The 17,153-nt window shown below is 40.6% G+C and overlaps 1 protein-coding gene across 1 annotated transcript in view; it reads left to right on the forward strand.

The window, feature by feature from the left end:
• SNRNP200 (small nuclear ribonucleoprotein U5 subunit 200) overlaps positions 1-17,153 on the forward strand; it is a gene marked incomplete at its 3' end in the record, with an annotated part of 104,579 nt that overhangs the window by 10,914 nt on the left and 76,512 nt on the right. Inside the window, exons 6-12 of the mRNA XM_088068208.1 lie at positions 883-938; positions 5,990-6,088; positions 8,114-8,266; positions 9,866-9,965; positions 10,058-10,194; positions 13,409-13,492; positions 15,938-16,111. Of these exons, the coding sequence (XP_087924334.1) occupies positions 883-938; positions 5,990-6,088; positions 8,114-8,266; positions 9,866-9,965; positions 10,058-10,194; positions 13,409-13,492; positions 15,938-16,111 (803 nt within the window). The remainder of the gene's footprint in view (positions 1-882; positions 939-5,989; positions 6,089-8,113; positions 8,267-9,865; positions 9,966-10,057; positions 10,195-13,408; positions 13,493-15,937; positions 16,112-17,153) is intronic.

Below are 17,153 nucleotides of genomic sequence, written 5' to 3' on the forward strand. Positions count from 1 at the left end.
GGAATTCCCGGTGAGTTCCATGGAATTCCCGGTGAGTTCCGTGGAATTCCCGGTCAGTTCCATGGAATTCCCGGTGAATTCCATGGAATTCCTGATGAGTTCCATGGAATTCCCGGTGAGTTCCGTGCCGAATCCTGGGAATTCCCAGAGAATTCCATGGAATTCCCAGTCAGTTCTATGGAATTCCCGGTGAGTTCTGTGGAATTCCCGGTGAGTTCCATGGAATTCCCGGTGAGTTCCGTGGAATTCCCGGTGAGTTCCGTGCTGAATCCTGGGAATTCCCGGTCAGTTCCGTGGAATTCCCGGTCAGTTCCATGGAATTCCCGGTGAATTCCATGGAATTCCTGATGAGTTCCATGGAATTCCTGGTGAGTTCCGTGGAATTCCCGGTGAGTTCCGTGCCGAATCCTGGGAATTCCCAGTGAGTTCCGTGGAATTCCCGGTGAGTTCCGTGGAATTCCCAGTGATTTCCGTGGAATTCCCGGTGAGTTCCGTGGAATTCCCAGTGATTTCCGTGGAATTCCCGGTGAGTTCCGTGGAATTCCCAGTGATTTCCGTGGAATTCCCGGTGAGTTCCGTGGAATTCCCGGTCAGTTCCATGGAATTCCCGGTGAGTTCCGTGCCGAATCCTGGGAATTCCCGGTGAGTTCCATGGAATTCCCGGTCAGTTCCGTGGAATTCCCGGTCAGTTCCATGGAATTCCCGGTGAGTTCCGTGCCGAATCCCGCTGAATTCCCGGAGAATTCCGTGGAATTCCCGGTCAGTTCCATGGAATTCCCGGTGAGTTCCGTGGAATTCCCGGTGAGTTCCGTGCCGAATCCCGCTGAATTCCCGGAGAATTCCGTGGAATTCCCGCTGAATTCCCGGCCCTGTTCCCTACAGACGACAACATCGACGAGACCTACGGGGTGAACGTTCAGTTCGAGTCGGACGAGGAGGTGGGAACGGATCCGTGGTCCCGCTTTTCCCGGGAAAACGCCTCTTCCCGTTTTTCTCGTGGAATTCCGCGTCGCTCCTTCTGCTCCATCCCGTTTGCTTTATGGAATTGTTTTCATCCCGTTTTTCCTTTTTATCCCATTTTTTTATCCCATTTTTTCTTTTATCCCATTTTATTTTATCCCATTTTCCTTTATCCCATTTTTCCTTTTATCCCATTTTATTTTATCCCATTTTCCTTTATCCCATTTTTCCTTTTATCCCATTTTTCCTTTTATCCCATTTTTTTATCCCATTTTTTCCTTCTCCCATTTTCTTTTATCCCATTTTCCCCTTTCCTATTTTTCCTTTTATCCCATTTTTCCTTTTATCCCATTTTTCCTTTTATCCCATTTTTTTATCCCATTTTTTCTTTTATCCCATTTTCCCCTTTCCCACTTTCTTTTTATCCCATTTTCCCTTTATCCCACTTTACTTTTATCCCATTTTTGCTTTTATCCCATTTTCTTTTATCCCATTTTTCCTTCTATCTCATTTTCCCTTTTATCCCATTTTCCTTTTTCCCATTTTCCCTTTTATCCCATTTTTCCTTTCATCCCATTTTTTTTATCCCATATTCTTTATCCCATATTTTTTTATCCCATTTCCTTTTATCCCATTTTCCCTTTATCCCATTTTTCCTTTTATCCCATTTTTCCTTTTATCCCACTTTCCTTTTATCCCACTTTCCTTTTATCCCATTTTCCTTTATCCCATTTTTCCTTTTATCCCATTTTTTCTTTTATCCCATTTTCTTTTATCCCATTTTCCTCTTTCCCACTTTCCTTTTATCCCATTTTATTTTATCCCATTTTCCTTTATCCCATTTTTCCTTTTATCCCATTTTTTCCTTCTCCCATTTTCTTTTATCCCATTTTCCCCTTTCCCATTTTTCCTTTTATCCCATTTTCCCTTTATCCCATTTTTCCTTCCATCCCATTTTCTTTTATCCCATTTATTCTTTTATCCCATTTTATTTTATCCCATTTTTCCTTTCATCCCATTTTTTTTATCCCATATTCTTTATCCCATATTTTTTTATCCCATTTCCTTTTATCCCATTTCCTTTTATCCCATTTTCCCTTTATCCCATTTTTCCTTTTATCCCATTTTTCCTTTTATCCCATTTTTTTATCCCATTTTTTCTTTTATCCCATTTCCTTTTATCCTATTTTCCCTTTTCCCACTTTCCTTTTATCCCACTTTACTTTTATCCCATTTTCCCTTTTCCCATTTTTTCATTTATCCCATTTTTTAATCCCATTTTTCCTTTTACCCCATTTTATTTTACCCCATTTTTCCTTTTATCCCATTTTTTAATCCCATTTTTCCTTTTACCCCATTTTCTTTTATCCCATTTTTCCTTTTATCTCATTTTCCCTTTTCCCATTTTTCCTTTTATCCCATTTTTCCTTTCATCCCATTTTTTTATCCCATTTTTTCTTTCATCCCATTTTCCTTTTATCCCATTTTCCCTTTATCCCATTTTTTTATCCCATTTTTTCTTTTATCCCATTTTCTTTTATCCCATTTTCCCCTTTCCCACTTTCTTTTTATCCCATTTTCCCTTTATCCCATTTTTGCTTTTATCCCATTTTTCCTTCCATCCCATTTTCTTTTATCCCATTTTTTCTTTTATCCCATTTTTTTATCCCATTTTTCCTTTTGTCTCATTTTCCCTTTATCCCATTTTCCCTTTATCCCATTTTCCCTTTATCCCATTTTCCCTTTATCCCATTTTTCCTTTTATCCCATTTTTTCTTTTATTCCATTTTTTATCCCATTTTTTCTTTTATCCCATTTTTTTATTTTTATCCCATTTTTTCTTTTATCCCATTTCCTTTTATCCCATTTTCCCCTTTCCCACTTTCTTTTTATCCCATTTTCCTTTTATCCCATTTTTCCTTCCATCCCATTTTCTTTTATCCCATTTATTCTTTTATCCCATTTTATTTTATCCCATTTTTCCTTTCACCCCATTTTTTTTATCCCATTTTTTATCCCATTTTTTTTATCCCATTTTATTTTATCCCATTTTCCCCTTTCCCATTTTTCCTTTTATCCCATTTTTCCTTCCATCCCATTTTCTTTTATCCCATTTATTCTTTTATCCCATTTTCCCTTTTCCCATTTTTTCATTTATCCCATTTTTCCTTTTATCCCATTTTTTAATCCCATTTTTCCTTTTACCCCATTTTATTTTATCCCATTTTTCCTTTTATCTCATTTTCCCTTTTCCCATTTTTCCTTTTATCCCATTTTTCCTTTCATCCCATTTTTTTTTATCCCATATTCTTTATCCCATTTTCTTTTATCCCATTTTTTCCCCTTTCCCATTTTTCCTTTTATTCCATTTTTTTATCCCATTTTTTCTTTTATCCCATTTTCCCTTTTATCCCATTTTTTCTTTTATCCCATTTTCTTTTATCCCATTTTATTTTATCCCATTTTTCCTTTTATCCCATTTTTTTATCCCATTTTTTCTTTTATCCCATTTTCTTTTATCCCATTTTTCTTTTTATCCCTTTTTTCCTTTTACCCCTTTTTGAGGGAAAAGAGGGATCAAAAATGGATTTTTGAGGGAAAAGAGGGATCAAAAAGGGATTTTTGAGGGAAAAGGGGGGTAAAAATGGGATTTTTGATGGAAAAGAGGGGGAAAAAATGGAGATTTTTGAGGGAAAAAGGGATCAAAAATGGATTTTTGAGGGAAAAGAGAGGTAAAAATAGAAAAAAAGAGAGCTAAAAATAGAAATTTTGAGGGAAAAGAGGGAACAAAAATGGATTTTTGAGGGAAAAGAGGGGTAAAAATGGGAGTTTTGAGGGAAAAAAGGGATCAAAAATGGATTTTTGAGGGAAAAGAGGGGTAAAAATGGGGATTTTTGAGGGAAAAGAGGGATCAAAAACGGATTTTTGAGGGAAAAGAGGGGTGAAAAAGGGGATTTTTGAGGGAAAAAAGGGATTTTGAGGGGAAAAAAGGGATCAAAAATGGATTTTTGAGGGAAAAGAGAGGTAAAAATAGAATTTTTGAGGTAAAAAAGGGATCAAAAATGGATTTTTGAGGTAAAAAAGGGATCAAAAAGGGATTTTTGAGGGAAAAGAGAGGTAAAAATGGGATTTTTGAGGTAAAAGAGGGATCAAAAATGGATTTTTGAGGGAAAAGAGAGGTAAAAATGGGATTTTTGAGGTAAACAAGGGATCAAAAATGGTTTTTTGAGGTAAAAAAGGGATCAAAAATGGACTTTTGAGGGAAAAGAGAGGTAAAAATGGGATTTTTGATGGAAAAGAGGGCTGAAAATTGGATTTCTGAGGGAAAAGGGGGAAAAAATGGAGATTGAGCGAAAAAAGGGATCAAAAATGGATTTTTGAGGGAAAAGAGAGGTAAAAATAGGATTTTTGAGGTAAAAGAGGGATCAAAAATGGATTTTTGAGGGAAAAAAAGGGATCAAAAAGGGATTTTTGAGGGAAAAAAAAATGGGATTTTTGAGGGAAAAGAGGGATCAAAAAGGGATTTTTGAGGGAAAAAAGGGATCAAAAAGGGATTTTTGAGGGAAAAGGGGGGTAAAAATGGGATTTTTGATGGAAAAGAGGGCTGAAAATGGGATTTTTGAGGGAAAAGAGGGGGAAAAAATGGAGATTTTTGAGGGAAAAAGGGATCAAAAATGGATTTTTGAGGGAAAAGAGAGATAAAAATAGAAAAAAAGAGATAAAAATAGAAATTTTGAGGGAAAAGAGGGATCAAAAATGGATTTTTGAGGGAAAAGAGGGTAAAAATGGGGATTTTTGAGGGAAAAGAGGGATCAAAAATGGATTTTTGAGGGAAAAGAGGGGTGAAAAGGGGATTTTTGATGGAAAAAATGGAGATTTTTGAGGGGAAAAAAGGGATCAAAAATGGATTTTTGAGGGAAAAAAGAGGTAAAAATGGGATTTTTGAGGTAAAAAAGGGAAGAAAAAGGGATTTTTGAGGAAAAAAAGGGATGAAAAAGGGATTTTTGAGGGAAAAGGGGGGTAAAAATGGGATTTTTGATGGAAAAGAGGGCTGAAAATGGGATTTTTGAGGGAAAAGAAGGGGAAAAAATGGAGATTGAGCGAAAAAAGGGATCAAAAATGGATTTTTGAGGGAAACGAGAGGTAAAAATAGAAAAAAAGAGAGCTAAAAATAGAAATTTTGAGGGAAAAGAGGGATCAAAAATGGATTTTTGAGGTAAAAAAGGGATCAAAAAGGGATTTTTGAGGTAAAAAAGGGATCAAAAAGGGATTTTTGAGGGAAAAGGGGGGTAAAAATGGGATTTTTGATGGAAAAGAGGGCTGAAAATTGGATTTTTGAGGGAAAAGAAGGGGAAAAAATGGAGATTGAGCGAAAAAAGGGATCAAAAATGGATTTTTGAGGGAAAAGAGCTAAAAATAGAAAAAAAGAGAGCTAAAAATAGAAATTTTGAGGGAAAAGAGGGATCAAAAATGGATTTTTGAGGGAAAAGAGGTAAAAATGGGATTTTTGAGGGAAAAGAGGGGTAAAAATGGGAGTTTTGAGGGAAAAAAGGGATCAAAAAGGGATTTTTGAGGGAAAAGAGGTAAAAATGGGGATTTTTGAGGGAAAAGAGGGGTGGAAAGGGGATTTTTGAGGGGAAAAAGGGATTTTTGAGGGGAAAAAAGGGATTAAAAACGGATTTTTGAGGTAAAAGAGGGATCAAAAAGGGATTTTTTGTGGGAAAAGAGGGGTGAAAATGATGATTTTTGAGGGAAAAAAGGGGTCAAAAAGGGATTTTTGCAGGAAAAGAGAGGTAAAAATAGGATTTTTGAGAGAAAAAAGGGATCAAAAAGGAATTATTTCAATAAAAAAATGGGATTTTTGTCTGGGAACCCTGAAATATTCCACTTTGGGCGGAAAAAATGGATTTTTGGGGGAAAAAGAATGGTTAAAAAACGGAATTTTTTGACAGAAAAAAGGGATTTTGGGGTGGGAAAAGAGGGATAAAAATGGGATTTTTGGAATATTCCATTGGAAATGTTTTTCCAGGAAGGGGACGAGGACATTTATGGAGAAGTTCGGGATGAGGCTTCGGACGATGACCTGGAAGGGGACGAGGCCGTGGTTCGCTGCACGCTCTCTGCCAACGTCAGTTTGGGATTTTTCCAGGGAATTTTGGGAATTCTGGGCCGATTTCTGGGAATTTTGGGGGTTTTCCCAGGTTTTGTCCCCAAATTTTTCCCGTGCCACCCCAAAATCCTGGCTCAAAACACCAAAGCTGAGAAAAAATGGGATTTTTATGGGAATTTTGGGGTTTTTTCCAAGCTCTCATTCCACCCCAAACACAGGGAAAAAATGGGATTTTTATGGGAATTTTGGGAATTTTGTGTCCCTAAACATTCCCATTCCACCCCAAACACAGGGAAATAATGGGATTTTTATGGGATTTTAATGGGATTTTAATGGGATTTTTATGGGATTTTTGGGGTTTTTTCCAAGCTCTCATTCCACCCCAAACACAGGGAAAAAATGGGATTTTTATGGGAATTTTGGGAATTTTGTGTCCCTAAACATTCCCATTCCACCCCAAACCCTGGCTCCAAACACAGGGAAATAATGGGATTTTAATGGGATTTTTATGGGGATTTTGGGGTTTTTTCCAAGCTCTCATTCCACCCCAAACACAGGGAAAAAATGGGATTTTTATGGGGATTTTGGGGTTTTTTCCAAGCTCTCATTCCGCCCCAAACACAGGGAAAAAATGGGATTTTTATGGGAATTTTGGGGATTTTTCCAAGCTCCTGTTCTGCTCCAAACAGAGGGAAAAAATGGGATTTTTATGGGAATTTTATGGGAATTTTGTGTCCCTAAACATTCCCATTCCACCCCAAACCCTGGCTCCAAACACAGGGAAATAATGGGATTTTTATGGGATTTTTATGGGATTTTTATGGGATTTTAATGGGATTTTTATGGGAATTTTGGGGTTTTTTCCAAGCTCTCATTCCACCCCAAACACAGGGAAAAAATGGGATTTTTATGGGAATTTTGGGGTTTTTTCCAAGCTCCCTTTCCACCCCAAACACAGGGAAAAAATGGGATTTTTATGGGAATTTTGGGAATTTTGTGTCCCTAAACATTCCCATTCCACCCCAAACCCGGACTCCAGCACCCCAAATGGGAATAATGGGATTTTAATGGGATTTTTATGGGATTTTAATGGGATTTTAATGGAATTTTGGGGATTTTGTGTCCCTAAACATTCCCATTCCACCCCAAACCTGGACTCCAGCACCCCAAATGGGATTTTTATGGGAATTTTGGGGATTTTTCCAAGCTCCTGTTCTGCTTCAAACAGAGGGAAAAAATGGGATTTTAATGGGATTTTAATGGGATTTTAATGGGATTTTTATGGGAATTTTGGGAATTTTGTGTCCCTAAACATTCCCATTCCACCCCAAACCCGGACTCCAGCACCCCAAATGGGAATAATGGGATTTTAATGGGATTTTAATGGGAATTTTTGGGATTTCGTGGCCCCAAACGATCCCAAATCACGGGAATGTTGGGAATTTTTGGGATTTTCCAGCTGGTGGCAGCAGGGGAGCTGATGAGCTCCAAGAAGAAGAACCTGCACCTGCAGGACATCAAAACCTTGGGAATAATGGGATTTTAATGGGATTTTAATGGGATTTTAATGGGATTTTAATGGGAAATTTTGGGATTTCATCATCCTGAATGATCCCAAATCACGGGAATGTTGGGAATTTTTGGGATTTTCCAGCTGGTGGCAGCAGGGGAGCTGATGAGCTCCAAGAAGAAGAACCTGCACCTGCAGGACATCAAAACCTTGGGAATAATGGGATTTTAATGGGATTTTAATGGGATTTAATGGGATTTTAATGGGAAATTTTGGGATTTCATCATCCTGAATGATCCCAAATCACGGGAATGTTGGGAATTTTTGGGATTTTCCAGCTGGTGGCAGCAGGGGAGCTGATGAGCTCCAAGAAGAAGAACCTGCACCTGCAGGACATCAAAACCTTGGGAATAATGGGATTTTAATGAGATTTTAATGGGATTTTAATGGGATTTTAATGGGAAATTTTGGGATTTCGTGGTCCTGAATGCTCCCAAATCATGGGAATGTTGGGAATTTTTGGGATTTTCCAGCTGGTGGCAGCAGGGGAGCTGATGAGCTCCAAGAAGAAGGACCTGCACCCGCGGGACATCGACGCCTTCTGGCTGCAGCGTCAGCTCAGCCGCTTCTACGACGACGCCATCGTCTCCCAGAAAAAGGCGGATGAGGTCCTGGAGATCCTCAAGGTGCGTGGCCTCCGCATCCTCGGGATCTGGGAAGAGTTCTCCCTGCAAAAAGTGGGAATTTGGCTGGAATTCCGGGTGGTTTGTGGCGTTCCGTGGGAATTTTTGTCCCCTATTTGGGTTTGGTGGCGGTGTCGATCCCTGAGTTCCCAGGGGTTTGTTTCCCCGAGGGGTTTTTCCTGGGAAATCGTCTCCCCTGGGGTCTGTTCCCACCCTGATTCCCGAGTTTTGGGCAAAAAATGTGAATTTTCAGGATTGTTTTCCCTCAGGAGCCACCTCCATGGGGTGTTCCCCTCCTGATTCCCAAGTTTTGGATGAAAAATGGGAATTTTTGGGATTTTTTTACTTCAGGAGCCGCCTCCATGTGGTGTTCCCACCCTGATTCCCAAGTTTTGGGCCAAAAATGTGAATTTTCAGGATTGTTTTCCCTCAGGAGCCGCCTCCATGGGGTGTTCCCACTCTGATTCCTGAGTTTTTGGTGAAAAATTTAAATTTTTGGGATTGTTTTCCCTCAGGAGCCACCTCCATGGGGTGTTCCCCTCCTGATTCCCGAGTTTTGGTTGAAAAATGGGAAATTTTGGGATTGTTTTACTTCAGGAGCCACCTCCATGTGGTGTTCCCACCCTGATTCCCAAGATTTGGGCCAAAAATGGGAATTTTTGGGATTTTCCCTCAGGAGCCGCCTCCATGTGGTGTTCCCACCCTGATTCCCAAGTTTTGGGCCAAAAATGGGAATTTTCAGGATTGTTTTCCCTCAGGAGCCGCCTCCATGTGGTGTTCCCACCCTGATTCCCAAGTTTTGAGCGAAAAATTGGAATTTTCGGGGTTGTTTTCCCTCAGGAGCCGCCTCCATGGGGTGTTCCCCTCCTGATTCCCGAGTTTTGGTTGAAAATGGGAAATTTTGGGATTGTTTTACTTCAGGAGCCGCCTCCATGTGGTGTTCCCACCCTGATTCCCGAGTTTTGGGCGAAAAATTGGAATTTTCAGGATTGTTTTTCCTCAGGAGCTACCTCCATGAGGTATTCTCACTCTGATTCCCAAGTTTTGGGTGAAAAATGTGAATTTTTGGGATTTTTTTACTTCAGGAGCCGCCTCCATGTGGTGTTCCCACCCTGATTCCCAAGTTTTGAGCGAAAAATTGGAATTTTCGGGATTGTTTTCCCTCAGGAGCCACCTCCATGGGGTGTTCCCCTCCTGATTCCCAAGTTTTGGATGAAAAATGGGAATTTTTGGGATTTTTTTCCCTCAGGACCCACCTCCATGGGGTGTTCCCACCCCGATTCCCGAGTTTTGGGCCAAAAATGGGAATTTTCAGGATTGTTTACCCTCAGGAGCCGCCTCCATGTGGTGTTCCCCTCCTGATTCCCGAGTTTTGAGCGAAAAATTGGAATTTTCAGGATTGTTTTCCCTCACGAGCCACTTCCATGGGGTTTTGAGCGAAAAATGTGAATTTTCGGGATTCTTTTTCCAGGCTCCAGGATAGTTTTCCACCTTCCATGCTTGTTTTCCTCTCCCTTCCCACATTTCCCCACCTCCCCTCTCCCCCATCCCACGGAAAACAGGGATCCTGCCGTGAAAAATTCCACATTTTTCCCTCCTCAGACCGCCAGCGACGACCGGGAATGCGAGAACCAACTGGTGCTGCTGCTGGGCTTCAACACCTTCGACTTCATCAAAGTCCTGCGGCAGCACCGGATGATGAGTGAGTTTTTTCCCCCCTTTTCCAGTGGAATTCCGGCAGGTTTGGATCCGTTTTTCCATGTTTTTCCCGGTTTTTTCCCCCCCCCGCCCCAGTCCTGTACTGCACCTTGCTGGCCAGCGCGCAGAGCGAGGCGGAGAAGGAGCGGATCATGGGGAAGATGGAGGCCGACCCCGAGCTCTCCAAGTTCCTCTACCAGCTCCACGAGACGGAGAAAGAGGATCTGATCCGGGTAAGGGAAGCTCTGTGGGATTTGTGGGATTGCTGGGATCCGGTTTTGGGTGGGAAACGGGGGCTGGAATCCTCCCCACGAAGTCTGAGGGAAGCGACGCTGCCGTCGCCGCTTCTGCTTTCCCAGGGCCTCCTTCGCAGGCGAATTCCTTCAAAATCTCACCCAAATCACCCCAAAACCCCCTCAAATCCCACAAAACATCCACAGTGCTCGGTCCTGGTTTATGGAGGCCTTTTCCCAAAGGTTTTCCCAAAGAAACTGGGGAATAGGGGCACCTTGGAGGAGGCTGAGCTTCTTCCTTGAGGCCGAATCCCATTTTTTCCCCTCAGAAATGGGTCAGGAGCCACATTTCTGAGGGGAAATTTGGTTTTCCCGCCAAAAATTGTTGTTACCAGTTTATCAAAATGGTTATTCCTGGTTTATGGATGCCTTTTTCCAAAGGAATTTGGGATCAGGAGCACCTTGGGATGAGGCTGATCCCTTTTCCCAGGGCCAAATCCTGATTTTTCCCCTCAGGAATGGGTCAGGAGCCACATTTCTGAGGGGAAATACGGTTTTCCTGCCAAAAATTGTTGTTTCTGGTTTATCAAAATGGTTATTCCTAGTTTAAGGATGCCTTTTTCCAAAGGAATTTGGGATCAGGAGCACCTTGGAGGAGGCTGAGCCTCTTCCTTGAGGCCGAATCCCATTTTTTCCCCTCAGGAGTGGGGCAGGAGCCAAATTTCTGAGGGGAATTTTGCTTTTCCCACCAAAAATGGTCATTCCTGGTTTATTCCCAAGGAAATTGAGGGATCAGGATCACCTTGGGATGAGGCTGATCCCTTTTCCCAGGGCCAAATCCTGATTTTTCCCCTCAGGAATGGGTCAGGAGCCACATTTCTGAGGGGAAATTTGGTTTTCCCACCAAAAATTGTTGTTACCAGTTTATCAAAATGGTTATTCCTGGTTTATGGATGCCTTTTTCCAAAGGAATTTGGGATCAGGAGCACTTTGGAGGAGGCTGAGCCTCTTCCTTGAGGCCGAATCCCATTTTTTCCCCTCAGGAATGGGTTAGGAGCCAAATTTCTGAGGGGAAATTCGGTTTTCCCGCCAAAAATTGTTGTTCCTGGTTAATCAAAATGGTTATTCCTAGTTTAAGGATGCCTTTTTCCAAAGGAATTTGGGATCAGGAGCACTTTGGACAAGGCTGAGCCTCTTCCTTGAGGCTAAATCCCATTTTTTCCCCTCAGGAGTGGGGCAGGAGCCAAATTTCTGAGGGGAATTTTGCTTTTCCCACCAAAAATGGTCATTCCTGGTTTATCAAAATGGTTATTCCTGGTTTATGGATGCCTTTTTCCAAAGGAATTTGGGATCAGGAGCACTTTGGAGGAGGCTGAGCCTCTTCCTTGAGGCCGAATCCCATTTTTTCCCCTCAGGAGTGGGGCAGGAGCCAAATTTCTGAGGGGAATTTTGCTTTTCCCACCAAAAATGGTCATTCCTGGTTTATCAAAATGGTCATTCCTGGTTTAGGGATGCCTTTTTCCAAAGGAATTTGGGATCAGGAGCACTTTGGATGAGGCTGAGCCTCTTCCTTGAGGCCGAATCCTGATTTTTTCCCCTCAGGAATGGGTTAGGAGCCAAATTTCTGAGGGGAAATTCGCTTTTCCCGCCAAAAATTGTTGTTCCTGGTTTATCAAAATGGTTATTCCTAGTTTATGGATGCCTTTTTCCAAAGGAATTTGGGATCAGGAGCACTTTGGATGAGGCTGAGCCTCTTCCTTGAGGCCGAATCCCATTTTTTCCCCTCAGGAGTGGGGCAGGAGCCAAATTTCTGAGGGGAATTTTGCTTTTCCCAACAAAAAAGGTCATTCCTGGTTTATCAAAATGGTCATTCCTGGTTTATGGATGCCTTTTTCCAAAGGAATTTGGGATCAGGAGCACCTTGGAGGAGGCTGAGCCTCTTCCTTGAGGCCAAATCCCATTTTTTCCCCTCAGGAATGGGTCAGGAGCCACATTTCTGAGGGGAAATCTGGTTTTCCCACCAAAAATGGTCATTCCTGGTTTATCAAAATGGTTATTCCTAGTTTAGGGATGCCTTTTTCCAAAGGAATTTGGGATCAGGAGCACTTTGGACAAGGCTGAGCCTTTTCCTTGAGGCTAAATCCCATTTTTTCCCCTCAGGAGTGGGGCAGGAGCCAAATTTCTGAGGGGAATTTTGCTTTTCCCACCAAAAATGGTCATTCCTGGTTTATCAAAATGGTCATTCCTGGTTTAGGGATGCCTTTTTCCAAAGGAATTTGGGATCAGGAGCACTTTGGAGGAGGCTGAGCCTCTTCCTTGAGGCCGAATCCCATTTTTTCCCCTCAGGAATGGGTTAGGAGCCAAATTTCTGAGGGGAAATTCGCTTTTCCCGCCAAAAATTGTTGTTACCAGTTTATCAAAATGGTTATTCCTAGTTTATGGATGCCTTTTTCCAAAGGAATTTGGGATCAGGAGCACTTTGGAGGAGGCTGAGCCTCTTCCTTGAGGCCGAATCCCATTTTTTCCCCTCAGGAGTGGGGCAGGAGCCAAATTTCTGAGGGGAATTTTGCTTTTCCCACCAAAAATGGTCATTCCTGGTTTATTCCCAAGGAAATTGAGGGATCAGGAGCACCTTGAGATGAGGCTGATCCCTTTTCCCAGGGCCAAATCCTGATTTTTCCCCTCAGGAATGGGTCAGGAGCCACATTTCTGAGGGGAAATCTGGTTTTCCCGCCAAAAATTGTTGTTACCAGTTTATCAAAATGGTTATTCCTGGTTTATGGATGCCTTTTTCCAAAGGAATTTGGGATCAGGAGCACTTTGGACAAGGCTGAGCCTCTTCCTTGAGGCCGAATCCCATTTTTTCCCCTCAGGAATGGGTTAGGAGCCAAATTTCTGAGGGGAAATTCGGTTTTCCCACCAAAAATTGTTGTTACCAGTTTATCAAAATGGTTATTCCTGGTTTATGGATGCCTTTTTCCAAAGGAATTTGGGATCAGGAGCACCTTGGAGGAGGCTGAGCCTCTTCCTTGAGGCCGAATCCCATTTTTTCCCCTCAGGAATGGGTTAGGAGCCACATTTCTGAGGGGAATTTTGCTTTTCCCACCAAAAATGGTCATTCCTGGTTTATTCCCAAGGAAATTGAGGGATCAGGAGCACCTTGGGATGAGGCTGATCCCTTTTCCCGGGGCTGAATCCCGATTTTTCCCCACAGGAAGAACGCTCCCGGCGGGAACGCGTGCGGCAATCCCGCATGGACACCGACCTGGAATCCATGGATCTAGACCAGGGAGGAGAGGTAAAATCCTTGGATTTACTCACATTAAACACCCCCAGCCACACCCAAAAAGCGTTTTTTCCGGGTTTTTCCAGGCACACCTTATCCTTTATTTTCTTTTTCTGAATTTTTCCAATGTTTTCCAGGCACACCTTATCCTTTATTTCGATTTTTTTGGGTTTTTCCATTCACACCTTATCCTTTATTTTGATTTTTTTTGGTTTTTCCATGCACACCTTATCCATTTTTTGTGTATTTTTTAGGTTTTTCCAGGCACACCTTATCCTTTATTTTGATTTTTTCCATTCACACCTTATCCTTTATTTTGTTTTTTTTTATTTTTCCATTCACACCTTATTCTTTATTTCTATTTTTTTTGGTTTTTCCAGGCACACCTTATCCTTTATTTTGTTTTTTTTTTATTTTTCCACTCACACCTTATCCTTTATTTTGATTTTTTCCATTCACACCTTATCCTTTATTTTGATTTTTTCCATTCACACCTTATCCTTTATTTTGATTTTTTTGTTTTCCCATTCACACCTTATCCTTTATTTTGATTTTTTGGGTTTTTCCATTCACACCTTATCCTTTATTTTGATTTTTTGGGTTTTTCCATTCACACCTTATCCTTTATTTTGATTTTTTAGGTTTTCCATTCACACCTTATCCTTTATTTTGATTTTTTTTGGTTTTTCCAGGCACACCTTATCCTTTCTTTTATTTTTCCGAATTTTCCCATTCACACCTTATCCTTTTCTTTATTTTTCCATGTTTTCCCGATGTTTTCCATTCACACCTTATCCTTTATTTCGATTTTTTTGTTTTCCCATTCACACCTTATCCTTTATTTCGATTTTTTTGGGTTTTTCCATTCACACCTTATCAATTTTTTGTGTATTTTTTAGGTTTTTCCAGGCACACCTTATCCTTTATTTTATTTTTTTGTTTTTCCGTTCACACCTTATCCTTTATTTTGATTTTTTAGGTTTTCCATTCACACCTTATCCTTTATTTTGATTTTTTCCATTCACACCTTATCCTTTATTTCGATTTTTTCAGGTTTTCCATTCACACCTTATCCTTTATTTTGATTTTTTTGGTTTTTCCATTCACACCTTATCCTTTATTTTGATTTTTTTGGTTTTTCCATTCACACCTTATCCTTTATTTCTATTTTTTTTTGTTTTTCCATTCACACCTTATCCTTTATTTTGATTTTTTTTGGTTTTTCCATTCACACCTTATTCTTTATTTCGATTTTTTTAGGTTTTCCATTCACACCTTATCCTTTATTTTGATTTTTTCCATTCACACCTTATCCTTTATTTTGATTTTTTTTGGTTTTTCCATTCACACCTTATCCTTTATTTTGTTTTTCTTTATTTTTCCACTCACACCTTATCCTTTATTTTGATTTTTTCCATTCACACCTTATCCTTTATTTTGATTTTTTAGGTTTTCCATTCACACCTTATCCTTTATTTCGATTTTTTTAGGTTTTCCATTCACACCTTATCCTTTATTTCGATTTTTTTAGGTTTTCCATTCACACCTTATCCTTTATTTCGATTTTTTGAGGTTTTCCATTCACACCTTATCCTTTATTTCGATTTTTTAGGTTTTCCATTCACACCTTATCCTTTATTTTGATTTTTCCATTCACACCTTATCCTTTATTTTGATTTTTTCCATTCACACCTTATCCTTTATTTTATTTTTTTTGTTTTTCCCTTCACACCTTATCCTTTATTTTGATTTTTTTGTTTTTCCATTCACACCTTATCCTTTATTTTGATTTTTTAGGTTTTCCATTCACACCTTATCCTTTATTTTATTTTTTTGTTTTTCCATTCACACCTTATCCTTTATTTTGATTTTTTTTGGTTTTTCCATTCACACCTTATCCTTTATTTTGTTTTTTTTTATTTTTCCATTCACACCTTATCCTTTATTTCGATTTTTTCAGGTTTTCCATTCACACCTTATCCTTTATTTTGATTTTTTTTGGTTTTTCCATTCACACCTTATCCTTTATTTTGATTTTTTTGGTTTTTCCATTCACACCTTATCCTTTATTTCTATTTTTTTGGTTTTTCCAGGCACACCTTATCCTTTATTTTGTTTTTTTTTTATTTTTCCACTCACACCTTATCCTTTATTTTGATTTTTTCCATTCACACCTTATCCTTTATTTCGATTTTTTGAGGTTTTCCATTCACACCTTAACCTTTATTTTGTTTTTTTTTTATTTTTCCATTCACACCTTATCCTTTATTTCGATTTTTTGAGGTTTTCCATTCACACCTTAACCTTTATTTCGATTTTTTGCGGTTTTCCATTCACACCTTAACCTTTTATTTTATTTTTTCCATTCCCACCTTATCCTCTATTTCATTTTCCCAATTTTCCCATTCCCACCTTATCCTCTATTTCATTTTTCCGTGTTTTCCCGTTGTTTTCCAGGCTCTGGCTCCCAGGCAGGTGCTGGATTTGGAGGATTTGGTGTTCTCCCAGGGCAGTCACTTCATGGCCAACAAGCGCTGCCAGCTCCCGGACGGATCATTCCGGAGACAACGGAAAGGATACGAGGAGGTTCACGTGCCCGCCCTCAAACCCAAACCCTTCGGAGCCGACGAGGTGAATTCCCAAAAAATCCAGACTTCCAGAGGTTCCCAAAAAATCCCAGAGCTCCAGAGGTTCCCAAAAAATCCCAGAGGTTCCCAAAAAATCCCAGAGGTTCCCAAAGAATCCCAGAGGTGAATTCCCAAAAAATCCCAGAGCTCCAGAGGATCCCAAAAAATCCCAGAGGTTCCCAAAAAATCCCAGAGGTTCCCAAAAAATCCCAGAGGTTCCCAAAAAATCCCAGAGGTTCCCAAAGAATCCCAGAGGTTCCCAAAAAATCCCAGAGCTCCAGAGGTTCCCAAAAAATCCCAGAGGTTCCCAAAAAATCCCAGAGGTTCCCAAAAAATCCCAGAGGTTCCCAAAAAATCCCAGAGGTTCCCAAAAAATCCCAGAGGTTCCCAAAAAATCCCAGAGGTGAATTCCCAAAAAATCCAGACTTCCAGAGGTTCCCAAAAAATCCCAGAGCTCCAGAGGTTCCCAAAAAATCCCAGAGGTTCCCAAAAAATCCCAGAGGTTCCCAAAGAATCCCAGAGGTTCCCAAAAAATCCCAGAGGTGAATTCCCAAAAAATCCCAGAGCTCCAGAGGTTCCCAAAAAATCCCAGAGCTCCAGAGGTTCCCAAAAAGCTGGAGAGGGATTTTTGGGATTTTGGGAAACGGGGAATGGCGTCAAGGCAGGGAAATGGAGATTGAAATGGGATTTTTGGGAATGGGACGAGGGTGGAATTCCCTGCTCCTGGATCTTTGGGAATCTTGGGGAGCTCGGTGGTTTTTTAAGGGATTTTAAATCCCTCACACGCAAAATATTCCTGGGAAATCGGGCAGCTGGAAAAGTGGATTTCCTGGGAAATTTGGCACCTGGAAAAGTGGATTTCCTGGGAAATTTGGCACCTGGAAAAACAGGTTTTTTGGGTAATTTGGTGCCAGGAAAAGTGGATTTCCTGGGAAATTAAGAGCCAGGAAAAGCAGGTTTTCTGGGAAATTAAAAGCCAGGAAAAGCAGGTTTTCTGGGAAATTAAAAGCCAGGAAAAGCAGGTTTTCTGGGAAATTAAAAGCCAG

Source organism: Pseudopodoces humilis, chromosome 30 (genome assembly GCF_049639895.1).
Source record: "Pseudopodoces humilis isolate 2021_Gansu_Grassland_sample_001 chromosome 30, ASM4963989v1, whole genome shotgun sequence".
NCBI lineage: Eukaryota > Metazoa > Chordata > Aves > Passeriformes > Paridae > Pseudopodoces > Pseudopodoces humilis.